The sequence below is a fragment of the Mauremys mutica genome, chromosome 9, assembly GCF_020497125.1.
Source record: "Mauremys mutica isolate MM-2020 ecotype Southern chromosome 9, ASM2049712v1, whole genome shotgun sequence".
NCBI lineage: Eukaryota > Metazoa > Chordata > Testudines > Geoemydidae > Mauremys > Mauremys mutica.
Genome location: NC_059080.1, coordinates 48,489,603 through 48,511,870, shown reverse-complemented (window position 1 = coordinate 48,511,870; position 22,268 = coordinate 48,489,603). Strand labels below are relative to the sequence as shown.

Here is a 22,268-nt window from a genome sequence, read left to right as displayed (position 1 = left end):
TGAGCCATGCACAGCTTCAGACACCAGAGCTGATTAACTCCATTCTGAAATGAGCTACAGAATCTGCTCAGCGCTGGGGAAGCCAGACAGTCCCAAGAGATGTCCTGAAGGGAAGAGACCTGAACAGGCCGAATCGCCATTCTGATTTCACTGCCCCAATTAGCATCTCTGTTCCTCAGGGGTTTCCTAGAGCCCAAGGCTGTTAGTTCTTCCCCGATCTCTCACCTTCCACTGCCCCCATAGCCAGGAGTGGAATTTCCCCACTGTGAAGAGCCAGTAGATATTGCACTGGCTCTTACAGCTGAAGGATCTCTAGGCTGCTCATCTGCCTTACGGAGCTTGGATTTTGCTCCAATCTCTTGGATGTAGCCGGAACTCTTTCTAGGTGACCATTCCCCGGCTTGACCGAGCTACCCAACACAGTGACAGGAAGGGGAGCTGGAAGGCTGGATGCAGCTGTTTCCTGCACCTGTGCTGCTACTCTGCATGAGGCTGGAGTCTCCTGAACACAGACTAACCAGAGTGCATGGCAGGTGGGACATGCCAAAGGCCCCTCCCTGCCCCATCTCTCCAGCCCATGCCTCAGGAGTACCTTTCTCACAGTGCCTGCCGTTGAAGCCCCGGGGACATTCGCAGGTGTATGAGTCGTCGTGGGCTTCGCAAGACCCCCCGTTCAGGCAGGGCTCTGAGTCGCAGGGAGATGGCACAGCTGAAAAACCACGGATGGGACCACACAGTTAAGATGGTCAATATAAATCCTACCAGGCAGAGCAGGTCTGAGTGGCAAAACCCCACAGGTGCATCTAGTCTGCTCCTTCCTTGTGGCAGGGCTGGCTGGCTCCCTGGCATTCCTCCCTGGCTGTATCGTTGCAGGGCTTGTTGTGGCCTGCACCCTGCTGTGGGCCACTAGCATTTGCGCTCTAGTCATTCACAGGGCTGCTAGGATTAGGGGAGCTTCCAGCATTCCTGCAGTGGCGTGACTGGGTGCCACAAGGCAAATCACCCAAAGCCCATGAGACTCTCCCCATTGAGCTGTGGGTTAGGCCCTGTCTGCAGGACTCAGCACCTTGCTCTGCCCAGCTGTGCAATGGGGATAAAGAGCTGACCCAGAATGTCCAGATAGGAACTAGGCGTTGTCATCACCACCACTTCGGGGACACCACCAGGGGGACATGAGGGAGGAAGAGGGTCTCTGACACCCCTGAACGAGTGGGGCAGGGGAGATCTACTCCCTAAGGGAACTGCTAGGAATCTGGCTCCCTGGTATCCCCTGCCGTCCTACTGGCACGGCTCATCCCCTTGAGGTGCTCCCTGCTCATGCCTTGTGCTGTAGCAGCTCATCAACCCATGTCACAAATGCCTGACCTCCTCCATTGACACCCCCCCCACCCCTCCCCTCCGCTGCTCCTCTGTCATTGTAGGCACTGCTGACCCCCCCCCCCCCCCGCAGCACTGCAGCTTGGATCCCCTCAGCCACACTACGAGTGCCTGCCCCGCCCTCTTTCCATCGACCCCAGCCCCTCCCTGTGCCCAGACCCAGCCGGACTCACAGTGGTTGGTGCCATAGTCCGTATGACATACGCACAGGTAGCTCCCACCGTATTCCATGCAGTAGCCCCCGTCCGGACACTGTGTGTTCATATTGCATGGTGTAGTGGTCACTTCTGTGAGAACAGCGACAATAGCCAGTGTCCTGTGAGTGATCCCTCAGTGTGCCAGCCAGAAGCCAGCGTCTGTTCAATGACCCAGAGTGTGCCAGCCAGAAGCCAGCTTCCGGTGAGTGACCCCCCCGTGGTGTGCTAGCCAGAGGTCAGCATCCGGTGAGTGACCCCCCCGTGGTGTGCCAGCCATAAGCCAGTGTCCAGCCAGCTGCTCAGACAGCTCAGGGCCTGGGAAGAGCATTCTACAGAGATTTTTTACTCTTTTTTTGCTAAGGAGGAGCTGGAGGGGGAAGTGACCCTGTCCGAATCCCTTCATCCCTCCTGCCAAGGAGAGGCTATTGCAGCTTTATTTGGGTCGGTGTGGAGAGCTCAGGAGCGAATGTGTATGAAACCCCAAACCTCCCTTTCCTCCAGGAGACAGCAGCCAAGTTAGGGAGGGTCCACGGGCTGCAGGGTGTGGAGTTAAGGACTGAACAAATGGAAATAGTCCATTCTCCTTTTCCCCAGAGCAGGTGACTCTCTGATGCTGAATAGGGGGCTCTGGTGGAGAAGAGTAGGAAGGGGAGGACCTGGGCATGTAGCCTCCCCTTGGCTCTAGAGCAGAGCAGAGGCTGATTGGTGGAACAGCAGATGCTGTGATAGGGAATAGTCTCTGAGGGCTAGCACTCCATCAATGGCTGTGGGACCAGCAGGACTCCTAGCTTCTCTCTCTATTTTCAATTATAAAAGAAAGGGGAAAGGAATGAAATGTGGGAGTCTGATAAACTGGGAGATCTTTGCTCTTACCAAATTCACAGAGAAGTCCAAAATATCCAGGCGGACACTGGCAAATGGTGAAGTTTCCATCCAGACACTTTCCCCTGTTCCGACACTCGCAATCCTCAGAGAGCTCTGTGACAAACAGAGATGGCAAACGGAGGCTCTTTTGGGACAGTTGAGTCCATGCTCTAGCTAGCTAGTTAGGTGTTTATCAGGTTGCCCATCACTGTGGCAACCAAGTGACTCTGACAAGGAGTAAACACGAGGCTTGCACAGATTCCCTTGTGCGAGGAGCCTAGATTCCATTTAGCTACAAGAGCCTCCCAGCAGAACCTCTCCTTTCTTCATCTAGGACATCAGAACTTTAACTTAATTAACCTCTAGGAGATGGCAAATCCCCAGCCAGCTGCACCTTCCTGTTGGAGAGGAGATCCACTGCTTATCTGAGGACATAGAATCATAGAATATCAGGGTTGGAAGGTACCTCAGGAGGTCATCTAGTCCAACCCCCTGCTCATAGCAGGGCCAATCCCCAATTAAATCATATCAGCCAGAGCTTTGTCAAGCCTGACCTTAAAAACCTCTAAGGAAGGAGATTCCACCACCTCCCTAGGTAACCCATTCCAGTGCTTCACCACCCTCCTAGTGAAAAAGTTTTTCCTAATATCCAACCTAAACCTTCCCCACTTTCTTTAATTTGCTGGCAAGAATACTGTGGGAGACCGTATCAAAAGCGTTGCTAAAGTCAATGAATAACACGTCCACTGCTTTCGCCTCATCCACTGAGCCAGTTATCTCATCATAGAAGGCAATTAGGTTAGTCAGGCATGACTTGCCCTTGGTGAATCTATGCTGATTGTTCATGATCACTTTTCTCTCCTCTAAGTGCTTCAGAATTGATTCCTTGAGGACCTGCTCCATGATTTTTCCAGGGACTGAGGTGAGGCTGACTGGCATGTAGTTCCCCAGATTCTCCTCCTTCCCTTTTTTAAAGATGGGCACTACATTAGCCTTTTCCAGTCATCTGGGACCTTCCCCCAATTGCCATGAGTTTTCAAAGATAATGGCTAATGGCTCTGCAATCACATCCGCCAACTCCTTTAGCACCCTCGGAGGCAGCGCATCCGGCCCCATGGATTTGTGCTTGTCCAGCTTTTCTAAATAGTCCTGAACCACTTCTTTCTCCACAGAGGGCTGGTCACCTCCTCCCCATACTGTGCTGCCCAGTGCAGTAGTCTGGGAGCTGACCTTGTTCATGAAGACAGAGGCAAAAAAAGCATTGAGTACATTAGCTTTTTCCACATCATCTGTCACTAGGTTGTCTCCCCCATTCAGTAAGGGGCCCACACTTTCCCTGACCACCTTCTTGTTGCTAACATACACCTCTACCCCGATATAACGCTGTCCTCGGGAGCCAAAAAATCTTGCCACGTTATAGGTGAAACGACATTATATCAAACTTGCTTTGATCGGCCGGAGTGCTCAGCCCCGCACGCCCGGAGCACTGCTTTACTGCGTTATATCCGAATTCGTGTTATATCGGGTCGCATTATATCGCGGTAGAGGTGTACCTATAGAAACCCTTCTTGTTACTCTTAACATCCCTTGCTAGCTGCAACTTCAAGTGTGATTTGGCCTTCCTGATTTCACTCCTGATTTCATACCTGAGCAATATTTTATATTCCTCTGTGGTCATTTGTCCAGTCTTCCACTTCTTGTAAACTTCTTTTTTGTGTTTAAGATCAGCAAGGATTTCACTGTTAAGCCAAGCTGGTTGCCTGCCATATTTACTATTCTTTCTACACATTGGGATGGTTTGTTCTTGCAACCTCAATAAGGATTCTTTAAAATACAGCCAGCTCTCCTGGACTCCTTTCCCCCTCATGTTATTCTCCCAGGGGATCCTGCCCATCAGTTCCCTGAGGGAGTCAAAGTCTGCTTTTCTGAAGTCCAGGGTCTGTATTCTGCTGCTCTCCTTTCTTCGTTGTGCCAGGATCCTGAACTCGACCATCTCATGGTCATTGCCTCCCAGGTTCCCATCCACTTTTGCTTCCCCTACTAATTCTTCTCTGTTTGTGAGCAGCAGGTCAAGAAGAGCTCTGCCCCTAGTTGGTTCCTCCAGCACTTGCCCCAGGAAATTGTCCCCTACACTTTCCACACTTGTCTGTGCACATCCTGAACTCTGATCAACCCTTGATCTAATTGACCTGCTCTCAAATGTAACAACAGTAAAACTGTCCAAGACAAACTCTATCCAGAGATCAGCCTCTGGCTCAAGAAACCCCCACCTCTGCTACTTACTGTCTCTGCAGTCAGTGCCTGTATATCCCTCTGGGCATTCACAGACATAGCCTTGTTCAGTTTCCAGACAGTTCCCCCCATGCTGGCATGGACTAGAGAGACAAGCACTTGGCATTCTGGGCCCACCTGCAAAGAGTGAACATCAGTGAAAGACTGGGCAGGAAAAGTCAGTCATTTAAGCTAAGGAGGGGCCAAAACAGCCCCCAGTATCCTCCAGGATATTAACAGGAGTAACTCCAGAGATGAATCTGGTCAGATGGCCAGCAGCCAGCTCCAACAGCCAGGCAGGTCCTGCCGGAAAACACTGGTTGCCATGCCACAGATTGGATCAGTCCCCAGCTGACTTCAACATTTTGTACTGGTGCCCCCTTTCACATAGCAAGCCTCTGAGTGTGATCCCCCCTTATAAATTAAAAACACCTTTTAATATATTTAACATCATTATAAATGCTGGAGGAAAAGCGGGGTTTGGGATGGAGGCTCACAGCTCATGACCCCCACGAAATAACCTCGTGACCCCCTGAGGGGTTTGAGAACCCCGGCCATAGTCCTTTTCCGATCACTTCCCACATGTGTCTTGGCAGGAGCCTTGGTGAAAAGGCTCATTTCAGATGAGTCCCTCTGGCCCTGCACCTTCTTCTCCTGCCACGGTCTAGGGGGAGTTCTACCGAATCTTCTGCTCGCTCCCCTGAGTGGTGGTTGGGGTAGGACTTGGGGAGGATCCCTTCTGTGCTCCCCTGAGGTCAGCTGGGGGCTGATCCAATCCATGGCATACAGCCTGCAGCCAAGAGCACCTCAAGGGCTGGGGACTGCCCGGCAGTCTCCTTCTCCCTGGCCAGGCCTGATTCTGAGTGCTGGGAGGTGGTGTGACATAGAGCTCTGTCCTGTCTGGGGACTTCCCACCCAGGGTAAATCCCAAAGAGGTTTCCAGCGGAAGCAGCACAAAGCTGCTCAGAGTCGAGCCCCATGTCCTCGGCTGAGGGGGAAGGAGCAAGGCCGAGCTCACCGTACTGGCAGTTGTTGCCATAGTAGCCTGGCGAACACGTGCAGATGTAGCGTCCTGGGCGGATGTAGTTACAGGTCTGCCGGTTCCTGCAGCTCCTGTCCTCACACAGCGAGGGGTCTGCAGTGGGAGAGAGGGAGCCTCGGCTCAGCCACGCTGACTCAGGAGTGCTAAGAGCATGGCTGGATGGAGCCTGGGGAGGGACAGCCACACATGGGCAGGCAGGAACGGCGAAGGGTCAGCCACGGACCGATCCCAGCCCTACCCAGGGGCTGTTGACGTGCGCAGATAAGAGAAGGGCACCTGTCTCACAGCGCTGTCCCACGAAGGGCTCCACACACACACACGTGTAGTTATCCACCAGGTCGATGCAGCGCCCCCCATGCAAGCAGGGGCTGGATTCACACTCATTTATTTCTGTAGGAGAAGAACAGGAAGGGGCTCAGGGCTAACCCTGGCTCCAGGACTAGCTAAAACCCAACACACACATCTGTGGATGTGGTTAAGGCCTCCTGTTTGTTAGCTGTGTCTCTTACCACCGGAAATAGAGAGGCAAGCCCTCTCCTAGAGTTCTATCCCTATTCTGACCAGAGACAGCTCTAGACATTTCGCCGCCCCAAGCAGGGTGGCATGCCGTTGGAGGCGCTCTGCCGGTCACTGGTCCCGTGGCTCCGGTGGACCTCCCTCAGGCATGCCTGTGGAGGGTCTGCTGGTCCCGCGGCTCCACCGAAGCTGCGGGACCAGCGGACCCTCCGCAGACATGCCGCAAGAGGTGGCCTGCCTGCTGCCCTCCCGGCGACCAGCAGAGCGCCCCCCGCGGCATGCCGCCCCAAGCACGCGCTTGGTGTGCTGGGGTCTGGAGCCGCCCCTGATTCTGACTCTAACTCCAGGTGTGTGCATCTCCTTAGGGCTAGATCTCTTCTCCAGCTCCTCCTCCAGACGAATGTATCTGCTAGGTTCTAGATTTCTGACTTGTCTCTGACCTCTGCACTCTCTCCTAGGGGAAACCTAGCATTCTGCCCTCCTCCAAGTCCCAGATGCTTGCTTCATGTGTCATAGAATCATAGAATATCAGGGTTGGAAGGGACCTCAGGAGGTCATCTAGTCCAACCTGCTGCTCAAAGCAGGACCAATCCGCAGACAGATTTTTGCCCCAGATCCCTAAATGGCCCCCTCAAGGATTGAACTCAGAACCCTAGGTTTAGCAGGCCCATGCTCACACCACTGAGCTATCCCTCCCCACTAAGTGCACTTCTAGTGCACTTCTTTGTCTCTGCCCTCATAGCCACATGTTGGTCTAGCTCAGGGATCGGCAACCTCTGGCACACAGCTCGCCGGGGTAAGCACCCTGGCAGGCTGGGCCCATTTGTTTACCTGCCGTGTCCGCAGGTTTGGCCGATTGCGGCTCTCACTGGCCGTGGTTCGCTGTCCCAGGCCAATGGGGGCTGCGGGAAGTGGCATGGGCCGAGGGATGTGCTGGCCACCGCTTCCTGCTGCCCCCATTGCCCTGGAGCCGTGAACAGAGGCCAGTGGGAGCTGCAATCAGCTGAACCTGCAGACGTGTCAGGTAAACAAACCGGCCCAGCCCGCCAGGGTGCTTACCCTGGCGAGTCGCGTGCCAAAGGTTGCCAATCCCTGGTCTAGCTCACTCCACTTTCATCGTTGACCTTCTCCACCCCACCCCGCCATGTGGACCTGTCTGGTATTAGGTGTGGTCTCATCTCTGACCTACACATACATCTTTACTTCCTCTAAGATCCTTGTGAATGCTTTCAGAGGAGAGTAATAATCTATATGGATCCAGGTGCGCAGAGATGGAGTTGAAAATCAACTAAATGTACAATAACAACACAGAACCTCGCCCTCCAAAAACTGCTAATTTGAGGAATTAGGGAGGTAGGAAAAGCAAACCCAAACATGCAGGGCTACCTCTGTGGGTACAATCCAACATCTGCTAGGAGGCCCATAAATTCACCTCAGTTCAAGTGGAACATATGAGATGTCACCCTTAAACTTCACCTCTCACTTGAGGCCAGTCCAACACGTGGTCATCCAATTGGCTTCTTACCTATCTCACAGGAGTCTCCTGTATATCCTGCCTGACAAACACACACCGCTGTCTTGTTTGCCACTTGGCACTGCCCGCCATTCTGGCACTCCTTCATTTCACAGGGCGACTCCACTGCAATGTTCAAAATAAACAAATGAGAGATTGAATCTGGTGCTGGGGAATGATACGCAAAGCTCAGAACATTCTCCTCCCAACCTGGAGCCATCGCACCTTCCAAGCCCACCCCCATGGTTGCTGTAAGGACACGTTTCCCAGGCACTGCCCCCACATCAGATCCTTTGGCTGGAAAGGGAACTGGACTGCTGGTGTTTTTCCTCCCATTCAAGTCCTGCTGCTGGAGAAAGCGAGGAGGACAGCTTGTGAATCTCAGGGCCTTTATGGAATGACAGGTCCTCAAAATGAAGGGTCTTTGCTCATCTTTATAGCAGCCACTAGCCCTACCATCAAAAATCATACCATCCCAGGAAGCCAAGCACCATCACACCAGCAGGGGGCAGCACTAAATAATTCTCTCTAATTCTTGCACATTAGGGTTTTTTTAAGTAAATCACGTACCTTTTCATTACATTTCCCTCCCCTTTAGCACTTGCTCCCCTGAAGTCTGGTTCAACAGTGACATGCAAGGAGGAAGGAGTTATACAGAGATGTATACCATGTAGGATGCTATTGTTACATTGGGGCAAATCAGACAATATTCCCTGGCTTGGACAGTTCAGCTGGTTCATTTACCTTCCTCCTTTTGGTGCTGGTGCCATGTTTGCTCTTGGATGTGTTTTCCTTTAGTAAACATCCACTTTCATATTCGCTCCCTAGGACAAGGTTTCTTATTGGAGGCCAAGATACTGCAGCTATTTAGGGCAAGTTGCTGAGGCCCGTGGTAGTACCATGGGCCTGTGCTCGGACTGAGGTGGCTCATCCAGAAGAGTCCATTGAGCTGGGCAGCCGCAGCTATCTGTCATTCTGAGAACAGCCCCCAGTGGAAGCTCTGGTCAGTGTCTGTTTGCAATTTGCCCTGGTCAGCATTTCTGGAAGGAAGCCCTCGTGCTTGGCTCTCTCTGACCCTAAGTGACAGCTGCCTGCCAGGCAGGTGTAGCTTTTTGTCCAGCTTCTGCCTGCTGGCTCTCAGTAAGGACCAGAGCCAAAGCCCATTGGAGTCAATGTAAAGACCCCTTGGATTTCAGTCGGCTCCAGATGAGGCCCCAATATCAGAATCATCATCTGCCATGGCAGCATGCTTTGTATATAACCGATCCCAATCCTACAGCTCTTGTGCACCCCAGCCCCTCCAGCTTGGATTCATAGAATGACTATGGGCCCCACCACACCATTGTGCATCCTGAGCAGCACCTTACCTTCTTAGACAGCTGACCTGGGATGGGTGCTCAGTACACACTGTCAGCTGTTCAGTTGTATGGACTCTGGATCATCCTGGATGTCCTGGTCCTGGATATCCTGGATGTGGGAACCTTACTCATTTGGGGTAGGGTGCTAAACATGGGCTTGACACAGCCCCTCTAGAGCCCCAGGTGGCCAAAGCTGAAGCAAGTGCTGTAGGGGTCTATGGGACAGATATGCACACCCCAGCTAGGGGGACAAGCCATCCTTATTTTAAGGGACTGTCCCTTAAATCACTGATTTGTCCCTTAGGGTGACCATCCATCTCTTATTTGAAGGGATTGTCCCTTTACCATTTGAAATATTAAATTGAAGTTTATGACAATTGCATTGTATTCTTGAGGGCAGCAGAAGTGTATACTTGAGAGACAAATGCATGCTATCTTACGAGAAATGGTGTTTCCCTGCAATGTCCCTTAAAATAAAGTGTTGTCCCTTATTTTTCATGTTCCCTTATTTCAAGCCAACAAATGTAGTCACCCTATCCCCATTTGCCACATTCCTCCCAGGGCCCTAGGCACCTGGCCTCTGTGAACCCTCCTCCAATTGCCACCGAATTGCCCCTGCTGGCTGGCTCTCACTCTCCCCAGCTGGAAGGCAAGAGGTATATTCACACCTTGCAGATTCACCCCATTGCCCTCTGCTGCCCCATCACAGCTCAGCTGATCTATCACAAGAGCCTCTCCCTTCCAAAATTGGGCCTCTGAACACCCTCATCTGCACCCACGCAAATTTGGCAGGAGGTGGCACATTGCAATCATGATCAGAGACTGTGTCTCCGAGTACTGATGTCTTCAGCCTTCTGCAGGGAGTAATGTCCTGAATCAATGCTAAGGTGTAAGACGCCTGTGTCATCTGCCCTGAAGGGGAGAAGCATCAGCACAGCTGAAGGCTGACATACTGAAATGCATGGATCACAGGAGCAACAAGAGGGAAATCAGTGGGGAAATCTGCTTGGTAACTTAGATGTCTATACCCAAATGCAAGGCATATGGGGAATAAACAGGAAAAACTGGAAATGTTACTACATAAGGTAAATTGTGACTTTATTGGCATCACAGAGCCTTGGTGGGATAAATGTCATGACTGAAATATTGGCATAGAGAAGTATGGTTCTCTATGGAAGGAAGGACCGACAGGGTAAAAAGGGAGGTGGTGTTGCATTATACATCAAAACCATACACGCTTGTTCTGATGTCCAGAAGGAGGGGAGAGGAAGACCAGTTGAGAGCCTCTGGGTAAAGATAAAAGGGGGAAAAATAGGGATGACATTGTGGTAGGAGCTGGATGAGGCATTTCTGAACAAACAACAGAAATATCTAAAACACAAGGCCTGGCAGTAATGGGGGACTTTAACTATCCAGAAGTTGGTTGGAAAAGTAATGGGTATGAGAACATCTGGCCGGAATTCCTTCAGCACCTTGGATCAAAGGTGACACTGTGGCTCACTAATTTCTGTATATGGGTCATTAATGAGAAGACGCTCCCGTGCATTTGGCGTCAACCAAAGATTATAGCCATTCTCAAGCCAGGCAAGGACCCCTACAATATGGTGAGTTACTGCCCAATATCCTTGCTGTCAGTGCATTTCAAGGTGTTTGAGCATTTGATCCTTCAACAAATTGCTCCAGATTTGGACGATGTCTTGCAGGTTGAGCAGGCAGGTTCAGAAAAGGACGTAGCATCTGTGATCAAGTTCTAGCCTTGATCACCTTTATCAAAAATGGTTTTCAACAAAATCTAAAGACAACAGCTGTCTTCCTGGATTTGATTGTTGCTTATGACACAGTCTGGCACAGCGGCCATCTGTATAAATGCTCTTGAGTTGCCCCTCATTGGGTGGTCGAAGTAGTAGAGCTCTTACTTCAAAATAGGCAGTTCAGAGTACTCATGGGTGACCATTTCAGTTCCTGGAAGTGTCATGTTAACGGTGTTCCTCAATGTTCAGTTCTATTCTCAATACTGTTCAGTGTACATCAAAGTTTATCTGAAGAAGTGAGGTTTTTTACCCAGGAAAGCTTATGCCCAAATAAATCTGTTAGTCTTTAAGGTGCCACCAGACTCCTTGTTGTTTTTGTGGATACAGATTAACATGGCTACCCCCTGATACTCTTACCCAAGTTTATCTATGCTGATGACATCTGCTGCAGCTACCAAGCTCAGTGCTTCTCAGAAATTGACAAGGTTCTGAATGATGCTGTGGAGCTCATGGCAGACTACTGTAGTTGATGGCACCTGCAGCCAAGCTTTTCCAAGATGGTTTCTCGTGTATTTCATCTGCATAATGCAAGCACAAGCCACAAGCTAAATATTTTCTTAAATGGCCAATGCCTTCAGCACGACCCAAACCTGGTTTACCCCGGCGTGATATTGGATAGGTCATTGATGCACCACTTGACGAAGACAGTAGCCAAAGTTAGCACTCAGAACAATTTGCTCAGAAAACTGGCTGGCTCAAGCTGGGGTGTGAGTGCCTGGACGCTGAGAACATCGGCCCTTGCTCTCTGCTGTTCAACAGCAGAGTACTGTGTTCCTGTCTGGGGTCACTCGTCTCACACGAGGCTGATCAATGTAGAGCTAACAAAGCTATGTGCATTGTTACTGGGACTTTACATGCAACTCTGTTGCATGGCTGCCAATACTTAGTAACATAGCACTGCCCCATATTCGCCGTGAGGGGGCCTCCATCATACTCCTGGCCAAGATCTGTGAGAACAGCAACTTGCCTCTGTACTCAGACCTGTTCAACCACCCGCTAGTTCGCCTGTCTTCTAGACACCCTTTTTGGCCACTTATGCCACCACAGGGCACGGCGGTGAAATCTGCTCAGCATAACGAGTGGTCAGCAATGACAGTCATTAATCACTCTCTCGTCACTGACCCAACCATCTGCCCACCAAGTTTTGACCTGCCAAGGTACCAGTGGTCATCCCTGACCTGGATTCATATAGGACAGGGTAATTGTGTGGCCAATCTTTTCAAATGGGGTTTCTCTAACAATCTGTCATGTAGATGTGGTCAATGTCAGACTGTCGCATATCCTTGACAAGTGCTCGCTGACTTACTTTGACAGCGAGCTACTGACTCTTCACCTAGCTGATGATGAAACTATTAAATGGTGGGTGGGTGGGGGTTTTGGGGGAGGAGGTGGAGAGGAGAGGGCAGGCAGGGATGTGATGTTGCAGTCTATATGATTTTATGAAAATATGCATATATGTGTGAATATAATGTTACTGGAATAGGCTTCATGCAAAAGGTCTCTTGTAAGGTATCATTACAAATCTTACAATCTACTGAGTGTGTTCATCCTATTTGTATAAATGTATCATTCTTCTTTCTGAAACTAGAAATATGAAATATAACTCTGAGGGCCTATTGTAATTATGCAAAGTGTGGGCCATTAATGGTGGTTTGGAATCTTGATGGCTCCCATCAACCAGGATGGCTCTGTTTTACTTGTAAGTCTTCCTGTATAGGTGTGTGCTGGCAAGTGGGTAATGAAGCCTTACAGTGACATCTTTAACCTGGTGCTTTTCCATTTAGAAGTGGGGGAGGGGATCCAGAGAGACAAAAGATTCCCACCTTGTACCAAAGCCATATAAGTGGGTGGAACAGAAAGGGGGCTGCCATCATGAGAAACCCCCTAGCTACCACCTGAGCTGGACCAAGAGCTATACCAGGGGAAAGGATTGTGCCCAGACTAGGAAGGCGTCCAGTCTGTGAAAGAAGCTTATTGAAACATCTCTGAGGGTGTGATTTTAGCTGTATTCAGTTTTCTTACTGGATTAGGCATAGGCTTGCAGGTTTTATTTTATTTTGCCTTGTAATTCACTTTGTTCTGTCTGTCACTACTTGGAACCACTTAAATCCTACTTTCTGTATTTAATAAAATAACTTTTTACTTATTAATTATCTCAGAGTATGTATTAATACGGGGGGGGAGACAGCTGTGCATATCTCGCTGTAGTGTTATAGAGGGCGAACAATTTATGAGTTTACCCTGTATAAGCTTTAAAACGGATTTATTTGGGGTTTGGACCCCATTGGGAGTTGGGCATCTGAGTGTTAAAGACAGGAACACTTCTTAAGCTGCTTTCAATTAAGCCTGCAGCTGTTAGGAGACGTGGCTCAGACCTGGGTCTGGGTTTGCAGCAGGTCAGCGGATCTGGCTCAAACCAGGCAGGGCACTGAAGTCCCAAGCTGCCAGGGCAGGAAAGCAGGGGCAGAAGTAGTCTTGGCACATCAATTGGCAGTTCTAAGGGGGTTTCTGTGATCCAACCCATCACAGGGGGGACCTCGGGGAAGGGGGCAGAGAGGCGTGAGAGGCAGGCTGGGAGGGCCCTCAGGGGAGGGGGCCAAGAAACATAAGAGACGGGCGGGATGTGGCAGGTGTGAAGTGTGGGCAGGGTCTAGGGGCAGAGCGGGGTGGAGTGTGGGCAGGGTCTTGGGAGCTTCCGATTGTGCCCAGCCTGCCCAAATGCAGGAGTCATGCACTGCCCATGTAGTAACGACTGACATCAAGAAGGCTGAGATGTTTAATGCCTATTTTGCTTCACTCTTCACTGAAAACGTTAATGGTGACCAGATACTCACACAATTAATATTAACAACAAGAAGGAAGGAGCAGAAGCCAAAATAAGGATAGAACAGTTTAAAAAATACTTAGATAAATTAGATATAATCAAGTCATCAGGGTCTGATGAAATTCATCCTAAGATAGTTAAAGAACTAGCTGAAGTAAACTTGGAACTGTTATCAATGATCTTTGAGAACTCCTGGAGGACGGGTGAGGTCACAAGGACTGAAGAAGGGCAAACAGTACCTATCATTAAAAAGAGGACCAAAGAAGACCCAGGAAATTATAGAACAGGAGTGTGGTATGTAAGACACGGGAGGTAATTATCCTGCTCTACGCAGCACTTCTGAGGCGCTCAGTGGGAGCAGAGTGTCCAGTTCTGATAAAAGGTTCTAAAAACCTGACCTAAAACACGTAGGCATGTTTAGTCTTGAGAAAAGACAACTGAGGGGGATCTGACAATAGTAATCAAATATGTTAAGGGCTGTTATAAAAAGGACTGTGATTATCTGCTCTCAACGTCTACTGAAGGTAGGACAAGAAGTAAGGGGTTTAATCTGCTGCAAGGGAGACTTAAGTTACATATTAGGAAAAACTTAAGGGAGGACATGCTTAAGTTTTGGGGAGACTTATGGAGCAGTACTGGCCTTGGAGTCTAGGCAGCTGGACCACGGGATCTGACCTCCTGAGAAGGGGAACTAGACATCGGGGGACTGTACCTTGGAAGGGTTCCGGAGAAGCCAGAATTAGAGACAGAGTCTGGACACTGCTCAGACTCAGTAGGCTTGGAAGTACCTGAGATCCAAAGGTTGGATCCAATACAGCAGCCTGATGTCCAACTGCAAGGGAGAACTCAGCCAGGGCTGTAATATCTTTTGTCTCTCTAGAGAATGCCGACCACTTCCCATCCCAAGGGATCAGGAAATCAGACAGGATGGCGAGGACACGGACACTGATGTGTCCAGACTTGAACAGTTCAGAGCTAAGCTCCTGTTCTTTGTTTTAAGATCTCTGAGAACTAAGCGAATTGGTCTCCCCTTTAAATACAGCTCTGTAGAGGCTTACACAGGCTTATTTATAAGATGGCTGATTTTTCAGTAGGTTTGTTCAGAATTTCCCTCACTGTTTATTGGCTTAGTTGTCCCAGGGCACATAAGATACCCTCACCAGTATGGAGGCTGGGGTGTCTTGATGGGGTTCCATGACAAAGGATGCAGACTCAGGACCACGCTGGGTGCTGAGCACTCTTGAAACTCTGCCCCTTATTTAGGTCTCTAAAGGGAAGCTGAGCTCTTCTGAAAACCTGGCTCCGATTGTGGGTGCTGAGAACTTGAACATCCGCCCTTGAGCTCTTGAAATATGGCCCTTGCTGCCATCCTCATGCCCAGAGGAGTCTACACGTGTCACATGACTGGGTGGATATGCTAGCTCCTGATTATATTGCTGCTTGGATTAGCATCGACTCAGTACGACCAAGGGCTGTACCCAAAGCTCACTGAAGTCAGGGGAAAGGTTCCCATTGACTTCAAAGGGCTCTGGACCAAACCCGAACTGGTGAAAGTCTTGCGGAGAGCAGGGTCACTTGCATTCTAATTAAACAGCACCTAGCTTGTTTCACTAAGCAGGACCTACTGACAGCGGAGGAGGCTTCAAAATGACTTGCTGACGTGCACTGTGCTAACACCCAGACTGTTCAGAAATGCGCCATCAGTGTCAGATAAGAGGCACTTGCAGCCATACCAGTTTCATTTGGATTTGCAAGGTCCAAATCCAGGATGCATGTAGCTCTCTACAAGGAGCTCAGAACTGCTTCTGGACCATGCCATTGAGCTTGATGGGTATTTCTTTAAGCCAGTGGAGGGTCCCTGCTGGATAAAAAATACAGAGCACTGACAGGCCTCAAGAGCCAGATCCTGCCCCTTCATGCAGCTGCACTTAGTTCCACAAGGAGTCCATTGATTCAGTGGGGTTATTTGCAGAGGTAGGTATTACTCAATGGAGAGTGGGGGATGGGGAGGATCTGACCCTAACTCTTCAGGGGAGCCAAAGGGAGTTGCCCAGCCCCAGCCTTGTCCCTCACACTCATAAGAACATAAGAACGGCCATACTGGGTCAGACCAATGGTCCGTCTAGCCCAGTATCCTCTCCCTGACTGTGGCTTGTGCCAGATGCTTCAGAGGGAATGAACAGAACAAAGCAATTATTGAGTGACCCATCCCCAGTAATCCACTCCCAGCATTTGGCAGTCAGAGGATTAGGGACAACCATAGCATGGGGTTGCATCCCTGCCCATCTTGGCTAATAGCCATGGATGGACCTATCCTCCATGAATGTACCCAGTTATTTTTTGAATCCAGTTATGCTTTTGACCTTCACAACATCCCCTGGCAGTGAGTTCCACGGGCTGTCTCTCCGCTCTGTAAGGTACATCCTGTTATCCTCCTCTGTCAGAGGGAGGACTGACAGTGGGAGGTTAAAGGCCCATTCCAATCACTCTTACCCATGCTGACTGGTGCCTCCCTCCGGGAGTGTTCCTATTTATGTCACAGAGAGTTAGGATGGGAGAACGTAGTGCTAGGCAACTTGTCCGAGGCCCCAGCAGGAGTCAACGTCAGAGCTGGGATCAGAACTCAGGAGTTCCTATCTCCCCATCCCATTATCCTGCCTCTAGACTAGAACTGGAAGCCAAGGTTTAGAATACAATCAACGCAGCCTTTGAGGCTTTCCTTCGTGTGTGTTTCCACTCCACCAATTTGTATGCAGAGGACTTCACTGGGAGAGCATTTCCATGTTCCCATGGAAAAGGCCTGACCCAAAGCCCTGTGCAGCCAAAGGAAGTCTTTCCATTGGCTAGAATAGCTGTTGAATCCAGCTGCATGTGCAGAAAGGGAGCCAGTGCCCAGAGTCCATCCCAGGTGGGCAGATACTGATGGAGGTCCCTCACCCCAAGTTCCCATGTGTGAACAGAATGATGGATCCTCTCCCAGAGTTCACTGAGTTTGTATTCTCTCAGCCAAGCTGTATTTGGTTTTTAGCCCATCTGCAATGCATTGTGGGCCACATGTCTAGCTGGGCAGCCCAACGCACCTGTCTCACACATGGCTCCTTTGAACCCGGGTGGGCACTGACAGCTGAAGCTGTTGATGCCGTTGATGCAGGTGGCACTGTTCTGACATGGGTGGGAAAGACACTCATCCACATCTGAAAGAGAACAAAGGTCGAGCCGAGGGTTAGGGGCACGTGACACTCCCCCTGCGGCGAGGGGAAAAGCGGCAAAGAAACATGGAACACCAGAGCAGCCCCATGGCCAGGAGGGCTCACCAACATAGGTGGTGGGTATAACAGGCTAGGGGAGGCTAAGCCTCCCCTGGCACAGCCGCTGCTGACCCACCGCTAGTCACCTGGGCCTTGGTTGCCTTGCCTGCACTCCACCTCTTCCCCTCCCTTCTCTGCCCCTTCCTTGAGGCTCCCACCGCCCGCCACTGCCTGGCTGAGTGCCTCCTCTCCTCCACTCCACGCCCGCTCTCTGGAGGTCCCCGCTGCTCGCTGTGTCCCTGCGGGCAGGGGTGGGGGCCTCACGGTGGAGCAGGATAGAGGAGAGGAGGGAAATGGAGAGTGCACGGGGTGGGGGCCTTGGGGTAAAAGGGGATGTAGAGGAGAGGAGGGACGCGGCAAGTGGCAGTTGTGGGGGGCAAGTGGCAAGGGGCCATGGGCAGAAGAGGCAGGGCAGGGAGCTAGCCTCCCTCAGGGGAAGCCTGCCGCCCACGCTCACCAACACTGGGACAGACCGCCCCATGGCCTGGGGCAGAAGAGAGCCACAGACAGACTCTGCTTCACCCCCACAACTGTCCCCATTTCCGTCATATGTCAGCCACAGACTACAGAGACCATAAGGGTGAGCAGGGCGTCGCTGGCATGTTCTCTTCTCGGCCTGTGGCTGGCTGACCAGAAAGCATCATTCCATCCCAGGCATCTCTTCTCAGACCCCTGTTCTCAGACTCTATGGTACGTATACAGGCCCCATTCCCATGATACCCAAGCACCTCCCAATCATTCATTATTTATCCTTGCAACCCCTCCCTCTCCCCGAGAGGCAGTGCAGTGCCATTATCCCCATTGTACAGATGGGGAACTGAGGCACAAAGAGACTAAGTGACTTGTCCAAGATTCTACAGGCAGTCTGAGGCAGAGTACAAAAACTGAACCCAGGTCTCCTGAGTCCTAGGCTAACACCCTAGCCACTAGATCATCCTTCCTATGGAACAGAAGTGCCCTTTTGTTGGATAATTGTTCCTGGGACTGGGAGAATTTTCTTCTTCCTGGAGGGAGCAAAGCAGCACAGGATAATGGCAGCTAGTTTGAGGCAGATCTCCAGAAGGGAAGACGCTAACATGGAGGTGCAAGCTTCAGAGGGAGGAGAAATGTTTGTACTCCATCAACTTGCCCATGCAGGATAGCACAGAGAGCACTTACCAAGATGACATCTCTTGCCCGTGAAGCCTGCGAGGCAGGAGCAGGAGTAGGAAGGATTTCCCGTGATGCAGTCCTCAATACACTTCCCCCCATTCAAACAGGGGCGTAACGTCAAACACACAGAGGCTGCAAACCAAGGTAGCACACCTTTTAATGGAAGAGAACGCGCGCTACAGGACTCCTACCATATGTCTTAGCAACAATGGCATTGGACTGAACCAACTTTCTCCTGCATTCCCAGGGACTTCCAGTCCCAGCCATGGCATACCAGTGCCACTGGCTCTTAAATGTAGCTATTTGGTTTGTTTCAGTGCATTTTTTTGGCAACACATTCTGGCTATAGTACTCATATGGCCCCTGTTACCATGGTGTCTGGGCACCTCACAGTCTTTAATGTAGCTATCCTCACAGCACCTCTGGGAGGCATGGCAGAGCTGTTATCCCCTTTGTACAGATGGGGAACTGAGGCACAGACTGGCTAGGGGCCTCTCTATATGGGACATATACCAGTATAAATCTCAGGGGGCTGTTGGCCTCTCACTGAAACTTAGTGGGGTTTTTGGTCAGCCCTCTCCCAGTACCAAAAGAAAGGGGAAGGGACAAAGAGAAATCAAGATCCTGAGATTGACAGTCTCCAGGGCCAATGGGGAGAGGCCAACACTCCAGGTCAGCCTGATTGACATGGCAGGCAGGCCAATGAGGGAGTAAGGAGTCCAGGGCCCATCCTATGTGTGAGCGGGAGCTGCCTGAGCCAGAGTAGGGCAGAGCTAAGGGGAGAGGAGAAGCCAGGACTGAGCTGGGGGCAGAGCAGCAACACTGAGCCAGAGGAGGCAGAGCTGGGGAGCTGGCACTGAACAGACCAGCCACGCCAATGGGGAGCCAGGGCTGAGCTATAGCAGGAGCTGCGGGCCCAGAGTTGGGGAGCAGGTGCCAGCTGTGCCACAAGTAACACCAGAGCTGAGTATGGCTAGCAGCTGTGGAGAGTAAGGGGAGCCCTTGGCAGAGGGCCCAGCGCAGAGAGACGTCGCTGAACAAGAGGCCTTGCAGGCCTGACTCAAAGGTGGGACATGATCCCAATGGGAGGGGCGCTACTGGGGAGAGGGGTCACTGCCACGCAGCGCCTGAGGTCACTTCCAGAGCAGGGTCTGACCCACGGTGTCATCGCAGAACAGCCAAGGCCTGTGGGGAGGTCTGGGACGGGCGAGGAACAGATTGTGACCTTCCCTTACATCCCAGAGAGGGCTGGTTGTGGTATCCCCATGCCCACAGGGCAGGATCCTTGTTTGCTTTAACCTTTCCCATTTCTTTCCTTATTTTTATTACTGTTTCTGTTTGCTGACTTGTATTTGGTTTGAACTTAATGTAGTGTTCACCAGGCCAGGGACATGGCTGGTGTGAAGTGAGCACCCCGGAGTGGGGACACCCTAGCCCCTATCCTAAGTGACCATGATAAGACTGGGGGTTCAGCCTCCCAGGAATCCTGGGCCCAGTCTTGTAGGGGTTATGAGGACTCTGCCACATGGGAGGGAGGAAGGGGAGTCCTGGTGGTCAGGCAGGTCTCTGGGTAAAGGAAGTGGGAGCGAGGACTCAGATCCATTCGCTAGCCGATTCCACCGGGGTAGTGCAGAAGTAGGAAAGTTCCCCACAATAGCAGGACCATCCCCCTGCTTACATAAGGTATGGTGCAACTCTGAAGTGCAATAGTTATTGTGATGAATTGGGGGTTTTGTCTGTACCACTTCTGAATTTTGGATGATTTTGTGAAATTGTCTCATGAAATGACCATGTCATGTATATACCTGAATCCCTCATGAGCTGTCCGTGTAGTGTCATAGCTCTGCCAGGTGAGAGGCAATGGTGAATGATCAGCATTCAGTGCTCTCTATTCAAAGTACATCTTGGGAAAATGCATTTGCTCTGCCTGGGAGAAGGCAATTCTTCCTCTTGTCTCATGGGTGTGTGTGTGAGTATGTGTGTGTGTGTGTGCGCGCACCTGTGTGGGGATTGGGAGTAACAAATGTCACCAAATGGCAGAACAAAAGAAGCAGGTGACCCCCGCAGTAGTCCATAAGGGGACTCACAGGGGGGAGGCTGAGCTGGGGGTGAGAGCCATTTTGTACCAGATGACACTGGGGGAGGCTGCTGCAGGGGCTGGGCAGGCAATGGGATGGAGGACTCTGCCTGTCTGAATAGAGATGATCCCCCAAGGGAAGAGTGAGCTAGTGAGGGTTTAGGGTGCTTTATTATTTTGGGTGCTCTGTGCTTTACCAGATTAAATATAAAGAGTATAAAGATGTTAGATTGTAGTACCAAGTGTGTGTGTGTGTGTGTGCGCGCACCTACTTCACAACTTCTCCGTGCCCCAGAGAGAGTGACACTCCTTTGGGGAGCAGTTCTGTGGGAGGGGTGTGTTTGAGCATGGGGCAGTCAAAGGGTCAGGGCTAGGCGCTGGACAGCAGGTTCCACCCCTCTTCCGAGGGGTGCTGGATAGAAGGTCTGCGCCCTCACTGTGTGTCTAGGGACCCCGAGACGGGGGCAATGGCTGAACGCCAATCAGGCTCCAGGAGCTTGAAACGCCCCAGGGATCCAGAGGACAGAAGCTTGGATTCCCCTCACAGCAATTCTAATGGGAGGGTGCTTGCTAGGACTTGTGAGCGTTATACCCTGTCAGTCCCCATGCAGATGCTCTCATTCCAATATAAGAGTGGCTGAGTGGCCTTTTTACAGTTTAGCTTATGTCGCTTTTGGAGCCACACAACTATACCCATATAATTTCTCATGTAAACAAACCTTAAGTGACTTGTTCAAGGTAGCAGAATAGGGAATTGAACCTGGCTCTCCCAGGTCCTTCCTCTTATATTTCTTCCTTATTCCACCTTGCTTATTACATTTTACAGTTGTCCTGCTGGAATTCCCCATTTCCCGTTAGTTTTCCCATTGTTTTCCCTTTGTTTTCCTATTTTTAAGAGACATTGAGCCCAAATTTCAATCCCGGGCACTCAAGAGAGAGACCCTCATTCCAGCACCCACAGTGGTTATGTACATCTCTGAATCTCATCAGCAAGAGACATTTATCACCTCCCCCCTTATCAAACACATTCATAATGGTGAATACTTCACTCCCAACACCACACAGTTGTCTTTTCCCCAATGCAGAGAGGGCCAACGGGCCAAATGCAGCCCTAGGAGAAGCAGGCACAACTCCATTCATTGCAACAGAGCTCTGCCTTGCTTAAGGGAGTTGAATTTGGCCGGACTTCATTAGCCCTTTTCTCATTAAAGATGTAGCTTTATTGTTCTATGGTGCACCCCTTCAAGGGCGAAAGCAGCCTTCCCATGAGCAAACACAGTGAGCCACTCAGCCATGGTATAGAAGGACAACTCCCATCAACCTCAGCAAGAGGAGTATGGCCTTGAACTTGGCTCAGCCAGTGCGTGGTACAGTAACCACCTCACTTTGGTTTGCTTGGTACTCTGGCCTTATGTCAATGCATCCAGTATTCCGTTGGCCATTTATTTTACTGCAGCCATTCATTGGGCTGGTGGTTTCTAGGATTTCCTCCCACAATACCCTTAGCTCTTTTTCCTGATAAGTCCCACTGCATGGCTGCTCTCTTCCCACTTTTCATGGGCACTGGCATTACCCAGGGAACGAAAGAGAACCCAGTGAAGGGAGTGAAGAATTGTTTGTTTAAACAAACCTAACTGCTGTCCTCTTACTTGTGTTGTTGCAGCCCCCCACTTGCACCTGGGCATCATCGATTCTGAATACCCAGCGCCCGGGGATACCCACATTTGTAGTCATCTCCACGTCGACGATGTCATCAGTGCGGGATCCGGGGATGTTGAAGTAGCGCTTTCCATCACCGGCATTGAAACCTGCCTAGGAAGACAAGAGTGGAAAGTGAAAACTCTAGTGGAGGGAAGGTAAAGAGACTGGGATGCTTACTTTCCACCATGGTCCAGCACCCTGAGAAGAAGAAATCCACAAGGAAATAAAAAAGGGAAGAAGTTGGTTTCTTTGACTGC

The 22,268-nt window shown here is 50.8% G+C and overlaps 1 protein-coding gene across 1 annotated transcript in view; it reads right to left on the bottom strand.

Annotated features, from left to right (window-relative positions):
- The window catches only part of SNED1 (sushi, nidogen and EGF like domains 1), a 125,795-nt gene that overhangs the window by 43,080 nt on the left and 60,447 nt on the right, over positions 1-22,268 (bottom strand). Inside the window, exons 4-13 of the mRNA XM_045030240.1 lie at positions 21,960-22,122; positions 18,240-18,365; positions 16,854-16,967; positions 7,793-7,906; positions 6,028-6,141; positions 5,728-5,844; positions 4,722-4,847; positions 2,448-2,552; positions 1,551-1,664; positions 593-709 (exon numbers count right to left, since the gene is read on the bottom strand). Coding sequence (XP_044886175.1) covers positions 593-709; positions 1,551-1,664; positions 2,448-2,552; positions 4,722-4,847; positions 5,728-5,844; positions 6,028-6,141; positions 7,793-7,906; positions 16,854-16,967; positions 18,240-18,365; positions 21,960-22,122 — 1,210 coding nt within the window. The remainder of the gene's footprint in view (positions 1-592; positions 710-1,550; positions 1,665-2,447; positions 2,553-4,721; positions 4,848-5,727; positions 5,845-6,027; positions 6,142-7,792; positions 7,907-16,853; positions 16,968-18,239; positions 18,366-21,959; positions 22,123-22,268) is intronic.